The sequence below is a fragment of the Leiobunum rupestre genome, chromosome 11, assembly GCF_980474605.1.
Source record: "Leiobunum rupestre chromosome 11, qqLeiRupe1.1.hap1, whole genome shotgun sequence".
NCBI lineage: Eukaryota > Metazoa > Arthropoda > Arachnida > Opiliones > Sclerosomatidae > Leiobunum > Leiobunum rupestre.
Window position 1 is genome coordinate 32,819,556 of NC_143394.1, and position 11,282 is coordinate 32,830,837.

The 11,282-nt window shown below is 37.3% G+C and overlaps 1 protein-coding gene across 7 annotated transcripts; it reads left to right on the forward strand.

The window, feature by feature from the left end:
- The first annotated feature begins 80 nt into the window (after window positions 1-80).
- On the forward strand, window positions 81-8,279 carry lig (ubiquitin-associated protein-like lingerer). 7 transcript variants are annotated; one of them, XM_090164308.1, is made up of 22 exons: window positions 127-210; window positions 659-717; window positions 790-906; window positions 973-1,170; window positions 1,232-1,502; window positions 1,563-1,661; window positions 1,723-1,929; window positions 1,997-2,067; window positions 2,127-2,218; window positions 2,278-2,515; window positions 2,578-2,847; window positions 2,919-3,266; window positions 3,323-3,431; window positions 3,498-3,871; window positions 3,939-4,116; window positions 4,214-4,329; window positions 5,888-5,944; window positions 6,316-6,394; window positions 6,463-6,656; window positions 6,876-6,963; window positions 7,087-7,151; window positions 7,406-8,279. In XM_090164308.1, the coding sequence occupies exons 3-22, from the start codon at window positions 793-795 to the stop codon at window positions 7,634-7,636; spliced, it is 3,399 nt and encodes a 1,132-aa protein (XP_090020434.1). In that variant the 5' UTR covers window positions 127-210; window positions 659-717; window positions 790-792; the 3' UTR covers window positions 7,637-8,279. The 7 variants fall into 7 exon arrangements, with proteins under 7 accessions (XP_090020430.1, XP_090020432.1, XP_090020431.1 ...); XM_090164304.1 differs by lacking the exon at window positions 659-717 and having other exon boundaries at window positions 81-210; window positions 740-906; XM_090164306.1 differs by lacking the exon at window positions 659-717 and having other exon boundaries at window positions 81-210; window positions 740-906; window positions 4,217-4,329.
- Window positions 8,280-11,282: the final 3,003 nt, after the last annotated feature.

Consider the following 11,282-nt stretch of genomic DNA (forward strand, 5'->3'; position numbering starts at 1 on the left):
GTAATTAAATTAATAAATAGTTGTATGTTTTATTCGGTAGTTGGTTCTGGTTTCTGTTTTAACAATTTAAATCTAGCGCCCTCTTGCGGTGGCGCATTGGCGGGCTTCTCGTTATGTCACGTGATTTCTTTTTGTGAGAATTGTGAGCGCATTTACAGCCATTTTCCTGGTAATGTACTGATGTGAAATTCTTTTACGCAACGTTTTGCTGTAAGTAAATGGTTTTTCTATTATCTTCTAACATTGTTATAGCGTTAATTAAAAGATAAAACCTTATAGTTTTAGATTAAATTACGTAATTTATGAAAATCACCATTTTTTCACTAATTATAAACTCTTAACTTTTCCACATCCCCTTTGTCAACAATGTCAGGCTAGGCCTCGTTTATTTTAATACGAAGCCTTTGTCGATTTTTTAATAATTTTTTTTTGAAATGTTATTAAATATTTTAGATTAATTGTAAATTAGTAAGACTTCGAAGTTTTTTCTTTCTTATGTCGATGAGCTGTATATCAATTAAATGCTTAAACTTTCATATAATTTTAATTCTAAGCCTTTGTTACATTTTTCCAAGATACATACATATTTCATACATATCCATCCCTATATTGAATATTTCTTATCTTCTAACAGTTTTCATAATTTTTCTTGTTAAAGGCCTGGTAGCTTTTTAAGTTTTCCGATCGCTCTTTCACTGGTTGTTCATTTCAAATTAGGTAATTACCAATTTCTTTTCAGCTTTTGTACATACCTCTGTTTTGTATATACTGTATATCATGAGTTCACAGAATATGGGGAGGGCATCTAAAGACAGAGGAAACAAAACTCAAAACACAACACACAATACTAAAAACATGACAGCAGAGTGGCCAAAGGCACCGGATGGGCTTAATCCTAAAGTTCAGGTACCCTTTCGCTTTTCATTTCTCTTGTTATTCTTCACATTCAATAATGCTTCTACCTGGTTTCAGGCTACTGCTGAACAGATCAGAATAGCGCAGATAATCAACGACGCAAATAAATCAGACGATCCTGATTTGCAGAATAAAATTGACCAGATTGTTGAGCTTACTGGCAAGAGTAATGATACTGCTATAATAGCCTTGCACGATTGTGATAATGACGCTGATCGAGCTGTCAATATGCTTTTGGAAGGAACCCAAAATGAAGTACAAATTGAATACAAAACTGGAAACTTGTTGGCATTTTTAAAACTTTTGTGTGTAACAGGGAGAATGGGAGCTTTCTGGAAAGAAGAAGAAAAACCGCCAGTCGCAGAAGCAAACGGAACCCACACCAGATGGGGGAAAAGGCTCAACATCAACCAGCAACAACAAAGAGAACAGAGCTGATAAGAGCGAACGAACTAGGGGAGATCGTGGTGAAAGGAACAGGGGTGGTGATAGAGGAGACAGAGGCGATAGAGGTGAAGGAAAGTCTGGAAGGGATGATTTTAGAAACAGAGGACCACCTCGTCTAAACAGAGGAAGGGGAGGAAATTGTAATAGCTAAATTTTTAAGTAATTTATTAACTACTTAAACTCAGATGATGAAATTGTAGGGCGCAACAAGGAGAATGAGAAGAATGAAAGGAACTTGGAGGAGAGTCGTCGTGAAAGAAACGCTGAAAGCAAAGATGAAGGAAGACCTCGTGGTGGAAGTATGATCAATCTTGTGATTAGTTTAAAGCAATAACCTCAATATATTCCCTGATTTTTCAGGAAGGGGGAGAGGAAATAGAGGGGGTGACAGAGGAGATAGAGGTAACCGAGAAGGAGGTGGTGGACGTGTCAGAACTTTCCAAAATAGGGGATTATCTTCGGATGGCTTTCCTCAATCCATGGACACGTGGACAAACAGCACGGCGGAACAGGCATCTGATAACTCCGGAAGGACAAAAGGAGCCAACCATTCCGTCGGAGGTACAGGTAGGTTTCATACCTGGTAGTCCTGGTATATGACAGAGGGTATTCCTTAGCAGATAATGTGAATTAGGTTTCAATTTAGGTAATTGGTCAGAAATAGCAAACAGTGAAGACTGGAGCGAGGAAGATTGGAATGAAAGTGTAAGTAAATAAGACTATAATTTGAAGACAGATATTGAAAGTTGTACTGTCTCTAATAGCTAACTGAAACCAAAGTATTTACACCAAGTACAAGTGTTCACTCATCTATTCAGAAAAATGATGATAATGTACCATCGCAATTATCCCAAAGGTAGATGTTATTTTTAGTATGAATTAGAATTTCAGTTGTGTTGATACATTGTATTTTAGCTTGGATCTGGTATCGTTGTTGCATAAGCAAGGACCAGTGTCCGATTTGAGTGCCACTCAAAACTCCATCCAAGCAAATGGGGCTACTCAATTGCCTCCTTCGCAAGTGTCTCAAGTACCATCCCACCAGCACAGTGCAATTTCTCAGGGCTCTTCGGCTTCCCAGCTTGGGCAGAACCAATTTAGCCTGAGCCCTTACGCTCAACAAGCGGCTGAGAGCATCAAGGCAGCCGTTGGGGTACAGTTAATGACTATACTACTAGGTTTACTTAGTACTAAATTTATTTATCACCAATGTAGATCCCTAGTGGTATGAGTACGACGGTTTCTCACCATCCATCAAATACGAACAACTCGCCCTATTCTTCTGTATTCTCGGCGGCGAGTCATAATCAGCAGCAAGTGGCGCAACAATCGCTATCGCTGGATCTACAGTCTCAAGGGAACAGTGCGGCTACTACCCTGCAGCACATGCAGCAACAAGCCAACGCTGTTGCTATGGCCAAGAACAATCAAGCCCTATCCCAAAGGCCTAAACCTCAAAGACCACGAATACCACCCCCCTCTAAGGTATCTATTTATTTTTCATTTAACTTGTTTTTAATAACTGTACTATTATTCACGGAATTCTTTATAAACAGATTCCTGAATCCGCAGTTGAGATGCCAGATGACGGTATCACGGCATTGGATGTTCAATTTGGTGCTTTAGAGTTTGGCACAGATTCTTCTCCCTTTGATTTTACGGGACTATCAGATTCGGTTGCCAGCTTCCAAGATAGTGTTAGTACAAATATGTTGAATAGCCAGTTACCAGTGGGTCACGCCAACAACGTGCCCATCACCTCTTCCATTCCTATCACGCTAACCTCGACATTAAGTAAGGACTCTTCTTCGGGCTATGGATTGAATTCTTCCGTTCAAACCAGTCATATTTCCAAAGATCTCAGCCAAAACGCATCTTCAAGTATTACTGGCCCTACACAAAAAGTATTACTCTTTTAAAATAATATTAGTCGAAAGATTTTTAATGCTTTAATACTTAGCAGGTTTCAGCACCAGATACTATGATGATGTCCTCGCAAAGCGAAAGGAAAAATGTTCCTGGACCCACCTATGGTAGTCAAAGGACATCTCAGTCAACAGCGGTTGATGGTATGACATATTTCTACATTTTGATAATGACGTAATGGCTTTGTTGACATTTTTCTGTTAATGAAGGACCTTATTCGGGCCAGAAGTCTTCTTTGCTTGGTTCAACTGGAATGAATTCAAATTCAAACAATTACTCTCACCAGAGCTCCTCCTTAACGCCCATGGATAATTTGTCAAATGTAAATAATCAGTCTCAGAGTAGCTACATGAGTAACACACACAATTCGTCTGGTGTCACGTACGGAATGCAGCCGTCAACTGCCTATAGTGGGTCTGCCCAAACAACGGGCAGTTACCAACCTCAATCGGGTTACACTACGTCTTACACCTACCCAACCCAGCAAGGTTACCCCAGCAACGCAAATCATTCATTATCAAACAGCTCATCCAAACTGAACAGTTCGTTAAATCATGTAGATCCTCAGCAAAATTCTTCACAGGTAATGAAAATAGATATGATCTTCTAAGTACTTTTTTAATTGAAATTCCCATATTTATTTCCCCCAGTTATCTTACGATAGTTCCAGTGGTGGAAATTTGTCTACAACAATGGTATCAGTGGCCAATAACTCTGTTGGTGGATTGGGTGGTACAAATTTGGGAGGGTCATCCTCATTAGGAGGCCTTGTGGCCACGTCTTCTTCGACCATTACTACTTCGGTGCTAAAGAATTCGGTCCCTGCAAGTACGTAGTCTTTTATGGCTCCATTTTTGTTCGTTTTCTTTTGGATTTACTTTAACACGAATACTTCAATCTGATGTTTGATTTGGTTTCTTTACAGCAGGAAAACCGCAGCCTAATATTCCCCCAGGAGTTCCTGCTGCTGCTGCTGCGACACCGACCATGATGAGCCATCATCCCTACATAATGAGCCAGGCAGCTGGACTGCCTTTTTATGTAAGTTTTCCGCCCTTTTTAGTTGACTAGAATAGAGGAGCAGCTTAGCTTCAGATATTTAGACAGACTTACTAATTACAAAGCTATATTTATATTCAGTTGGAAACTTATATTTATCACAAGCTTTATGTTTTAACTAGTTCGGTTAATCATGGGATAATTTATTCTTCCCAGTTAAAAACATTGTTAGAACTTATTTTTGGGACATTTTAGTTAAAAATTGCTATTATAACATTTTTTTGCATATTCTCTGAGGGCTAAGATTCTTTAGGCTTATAAAATTTGCTGCGTTATTTGGTAAGATTGGTTAATTATATAGTAAAATTAAATTTCTGTAGAGCTTTTTCAGTCTTATAAATCTAAAAATTTAAAGTAAAAAGGCAATTAATGGGAATAGTCTATTTATTAGGGCTAGGGTTGCCACAGGCCAGGGAAAGTTGTGAAATTTCAAAATAGAACTAAAACATTGAGGATTTTTAAGAAATTGTAAAAAGTAAATTTAAATTTATCTTGAAAATTTTATAAAAGTTATTTTGATAAATTCGGCCAATATTATTTACTTAAACGTTTTTGCCATTTAGATGTTGCAAAATGATTTTTTTGTTAAAACATAACCTGATGAGGCGCCTTTATAGTTTACACTAAAGAAAGAAATTCATTAACTTAATATAAAATAAAGTATAAATTTTAGGGAGTTAAGGTCATTTGAATTGTGGCAACCCTGATGGTTCTTAAAATAACATATTTGTGCCTTTCGTTCCCCACCCCGGACTTTAAAAACTATGTTACTGTGCTGTTTTCTCATTAACATAAAACTTTGTGTGTTTAAATATAATTAATCTTAGGAGGAGAAATAGTGTCATTTTACAAACACATATTCTTTAATGCCAGCCATCCTGTTTCAAAAATTGCTCAGTATTTTGGCAAAACTTTTATTTCATAGCCATTTCAAGTGCATACTCGACAAACTAGTTGGGTTGAAATTATCCCCTCCGTTGCCCTTGAAATTTTGTTGCAAAGATAACGAAATAATGAATTATTTGGCAAAATCCCGAATTAATTCAAAATTACATCAATTAATTATCAATACCATGTTGGCGCCAAGCTTTACCTCCTAAACCCTGCAATCCATCTTTTATATCAAATAGCATGCATTTAATTTTCAACAAGTTTGGCTTTTGGGAATGTTTTCCATTTAACATTTTGCCTGAAACAAGATAATTTGCTATTAGCAGGCATGAAAAAGTAGAAATTATTCTTAGCACATTCATATTTCACTCTCAAAGCTTTGTGACTCGTTATATTTGCTGATATTTCCTATTAGATACGTTTAATGAAGTGAGAAGTGATACTTTCAGTTACAATTTGTTTTTGTTCTAATCTGAAATTTTTTTATTGCCCGTGTTTGAAATCCCCATTTTTTTAGCTTCATGGTTTTTAACATTCTCACTTCATTTCTTTGACTCTATTTCTGTGAAGGAAAACCAAACCTGGTCTCTCTCAGTGGTGTCGGTCTTTCTCTTATTTTTTATTTACCCGTTCTTTCTTGTTTTTGAAGGGCTTGCAGCCGACTATATATAATATTGAAGATATGCAGATGATGCAGTCACGACTGGTATGTTGAACACTCAATTGTGTGTTGCGTATGAGGCTTGTATTCTCCGTTTATTTGTTTATCCACACCTCTGATACACTGCCATCGGCGTCAATAAACAAAAAAGATAAAACATTTCGGCCTTCACTTGGTGCTAAATTTACCCCCTTCATTATTTTTGCACCGTAAAACTACCCACCTAAATAATGGAAGAGTTTTATGCCATAGAAAAAAATAGCCTTGAGTTGGCTTACTGTACTTTGTTAACCACAAAATTTTGGGCAAATTCCATGTGTTTATGTTGTAAAATATAACCTTTACATCCCATTTACAGTTTCTCGTTTCATTTGCTAATAAAATACTGATGGTTTTGCTAAATTTTATTTTTGTAGGGCTATTACGACATGCAGTATTCTGCTCCAACAAGTCTTACTGGGAGAGACCCTAGCATGGCTAGTGTAGCTTACACTGGTAATGGAAAATTTATGGTTGTCAAAACTGTTTTCCTAAATGATCTTTTCTATATTTTATGATTTCAGATGTGAAATTTAGCCGTACAGATCCGGATGCGTCATCAGTTGCTACGACATTATCACAAGGACAAAATGCGACGCAAACTCATGGTCAAACTTTTCTCAACGCAGCCCCTGCCTTACATCCTGGCTACGGGTACTACTTTCCTGGTGGCATGATGCCCGGAAGCATCCCGCATTACGCTCCCCCCTTGTTTCAGGTCAGTTTGGATGAAAATGTTACCTTTCCAGTAACATCGTTAATAACTTAATTGAAATCGCCATAAATGTTACCTTTCCAGTAACATTGTTAATAACTTAATTGAAATCACCATAAATGTTACCTTTCCAGTAACATTGTTAATAACTTAATTGAAATCACCATAAATGTTACCTTTCCAGTAACATTGTTAATAACTTTATTGAAATCACCATTTCAGGTTCCTCCAGCTACCAATGCTCATGGTGCCTCATCAAATACCCAATACCAAAAAGCCACAGCGTATGGTTCACATTCGTATGGCTCTGGTACGTCATTATTTATGTATAGTTCGTAATTGTCTTTGTTAAATAAATGTTGAGCTGCTTCTATAAATATGGATGTTCGGTGGTCTTTCGAAGGAGTATGTATTTATTTGTTACATTTTTAAGGTACTGGAACAACACCAGATCTGTCAAACTCTATCTATAGTAAATCACATCAGCCATTGGCTAAGGTAATATATTGACTTTTAGGGATCAATGCGCAAAGCAAGTCTTATAAGTTTATTTAATTTTTAAAACTCCCAGGAAGTCGGAAGTTAATTTTAATTTAATATATTATTCTTTTGGCTGTTTTGTAGTATAGTACGGAATAGATAGGATAGTATCCTATAGTATAGAATCTCTAGACTCGCAGGTGACTTGTTTTGCGCATGGAATTGTGTGTTAATAACGGTAATTGATTGCGCACTTGCAAAATTTTATCCAGGCTGCGGGTCCTATTGGTAATTCGTCCACCCCTTACGCTCCAACTCCTTTCATCCCTTTACTCGCCCATGGTCAACCTCATTCGATCAATTTGCACCATCACCTGCAAGACTCTCCGCAGTCTAGCGCAGGTGCTCACAGTGGTGGACCTCAACGGAGTCAACAGACCATGGGGCAACCCAAGGGCCCCACTAGCAGCAAACAAAGTTACCCTTTCTGGAACAGCAACTAAGATGTATACTAAATGCAAAACGCTCCCAAGTTCTATTAAAAACGAAACTTAAGATATACCCCGAAAGTAATTTTTCAAAGAGCCAAACAGAGAATGTAAATTTGTGGGCCTATTGAAGGGGATAAGAACTGAGGGGAGGGGAGGACGCTTTATCGCGTCTACCATTAATGTTTTTTGCCTTTTTATTTTTCACTTAACCCCCCAGTAAAAGAAATTGATATTACTATGCCCCTTTATACCCCTCCTCTTTGTATTGCGTGTTTTTCTCGCACCTTATGACTATGATAGGTTGTACAGTCCATCCCACCAATTTTTTGTAAAGGTGGAAAAAAAATTGTCTCTTTATTCAAGCCAGCACCATTTTTAATTTTTATGTGAAAGTTTTCTCGTGTTGTATAGGCCACTGCGAGTTTATTCTTACGAAACAGTACAAGATGTATATTTTGTGGTTGGTGAAAATTCAAATTATAACCAGGAAATAATTAGATTAAAACATAGGCTTGATTATGACCCTCCTGTTTATAGGTGATTTCTTTGAACCAAAAGTTCTTTATAAGCTTACTTTAATTTTCCTCATCATTTTTTTGGTTTCATTTTTTATTTTTAAATTTTTGAATTATGCCTGGCTACCTGTTTTACCTCTCGAATAGATTGGTAGATCATTAGCGCCCTTTATTTATTTGTAAAACTACAAAATTTTGAACCCTTTCTAATAAAGCTAAGTGGTTAAAATATTCCAGGAAATTAAAAATATATAATTTGTAGTGCATTTTCATATCCAACTAATTTTTCTCCCGGTAGTTTCAAATATATTTCATGAAAAATTGACAATGAAATGTTTCACGGGACATGTACAAGGCCCATTATTATCCTTGTGCGGGTTCTTTAATTTTAATCTTGCGCTTTTTGAAAGAGACATTTCCCGCATTTTTAAAAATTATTTGTAGAAATCAAGACAGTTTTTGTATTGTGGGACTTATTAATACGAACAATTAGGTACATGTGGTTCGAAAGAATGTTGTGGTGATCCTTTTAAATATTTTTGGAAATGGCCAGTTACGATTAGCATGCATTTATGGGGAGTGTGAGCCTCTACAATCTTTTTAAAAAAAAATTCCTCCCCTACCCAAGAACGTCTTCTATAATTAGTTTGTTTAGGATACTAGTTCATCTAAAATAAATTGTTTATGTTGGTGTGCTTGAAGTATCTGCTGTACGTGTGTATATATACATATAATGACAAAGTATGATCTATAAATTAAGCAGTAACTTTGCTGGAATTTATCTTTTTCCACTGCTTCACAATGTGGCTGAATTTCAGAAAAATAAAACTTGATAACTAAAATTGACGTTTGATATTTCTTTACAAGGCTTAGGTATTTAGCGCTTTGTTTTGACTCTCTTGATGGATTAGTTTAAAATATTGTAAGTAATTTCCAAGATTAAAATTTAGTCGATATTTCAACTTACTTGTAGTTTGCGTCCTATTATAAGTTCTATGCATAGACATATTAACTATTCTTTAGAGTTGAAGCAAACCTATTTCTAGGCGTTTACGCAAACGTCTGCTATGTTCAGGAGATTAGTAGACGTTCACGTAAACGCCTAGAAATGGGTTTGCTGAAACTCTAATAGAATATCTGAATGTCGGTCTGTGTGGGTATTTGTCTCAAATAGGCGATATAATAAAGTAACGTGGCCTTCTTGTTTTGATGGGAAAGGCCACCTTCCACTATGCTTCCATTAGCTTTCCCACCAAAGAGCCTATGAATTCATCCGTAGGCGTTAAGTGTACTATTTCGTTATCCCATTTTAACAAGTTGAGCAAGCATATCTGACTTTATAATATCGCCTATTGTCTGTCTCGCTGTCTCGCTATAGGCGTCCTCACCGTTCCGCCTAGCGCACCCAAACTTCGCACAGTAAAGCTTGTTTTCCACTAGCGCGCGTCATAATGTTATTTTCTTTACGCGCGTAAAAACGTTTGAACGTTTCAAAGCTGAGAAACGCGTCGTTGCGCGCGCTAGTGGAAAACAAGCTTTATTCTTATTGGCCGGTAAAGCGTTCAAGACTGATACTTCCTTAACATCATAGAATAAATGTTTTGTCTGTCATGGTAACCAGAACGAAGATTAAAATTAGATTGTTAAAGGAAGCGCGTCATCGTTTGCTTTATAAGAAGCGAAGTTTATTCCCGCAGGCCTATCGTAAAGCTTGTTTTCCACTGAAGTATAGTACTATCTTGGAGGAAAGAAGGGGTTCCTGGAGGGGAAAATATGAAAACCATAGCTCGGGACGTGTTTTTTTTTGGTTGGACTCTCGTTAAATGCTGCCACCATTGAGGAGAATTTGGAACTATATTATTATTTTTTTTTCCTTTTTGACCTTGACCCAAGGTTCATAAAAAAGGGAACTCTAACCTTGACCTACAACACAGATCGCGACTAGCAAGCTTTTAGGATGTTGATCGGAATGTTTTATACAGTTTAACTTTTTAATAAGGTTATATGTTTTTTAAAGTTGATGCAGTAATGGAGTTTCAGTTAATACTAGAAATTCATTTTTGGGTGAGCTCTAGCTTAGCATTTCTCTTTCCGGGTTTAGGTACTGGAGAAAAAGTTATATTCTTGTGAAATCTGGAATCACTTCTACAATCTATATACAACAGTACTTTCCCATAATAATGAATTAATTGTAAAAGTTTTAATATTTAAACTAACGCATAAAAGACCGTTGGGCATTCCTAAACCTTGTGTGATCTAAAAACGTCTTTCAAATGTGCAGACGACTAATTCGAATTTTTTAATAAATTTATCCACCGCTAGATGCTACTAACGTCCTAGGGTCCGACCAAAAATTTCCACCTCCTGCCTTCCCCCTGTCCCGCGCTCGGGTACCTATCGCCTATGATCATGGTATTATATTTTCCCCTCCAGGAACCCCTTCTCTCCTCCATGGATAAATAGTAGAGGAGGGGAACGGAAAGAAGGCGCTAAATCCGATAGCGTAGTGCCAGTTCGAGGCGGGAAAAAAAAGGGGGAAAGTCGAGGTAGACTTTTTAAAGAATTCAAACCCTAACCGGTAGATCGCGCAATGATCGCGCTGCCTTTGTTGGAATGTATGAATAGATAAAATTCTACCTCGACATACCCCCCCCCCCGTTTCTACATCCCCCTTTACGCGATTTCTGAAGAGGAATGTCAGTGCTTAGCCCAATCAGAACTATCAATACCACTCCAGGGCTATTCCTCTATGTCTCCTCCAAGACGGCAGTATTCTTATTTTTTAAAAACTTGTTTCGCGAAATACTGAAATCTGGCGTTTTGATTGGACCTCTAGATTAATATTCCCAACTCAATAGAGACTTGGCACTCCGTAGCTTTGGCCATGGCCGCCATTGTGGTCATATTTTTCTCCCCACGATAAAAACTATTGAAAAAAAAACTGTGACGTAGCACTGCCAAGTCCCTATGGATTTCTCCCGCTCCCAGTTTGTTAATTTCCCAACTAGATCTGGCGGTGCACTGTGTCGCGACAATATTCTTGATTTAATTTTTTCCTCTGACCCCGGTCTGGTTTCGAACATTTCCCTTTTCCTCCTTTGGGTATTAGTGACCACGATATAATTTTCTTCAATTTCGCTTTG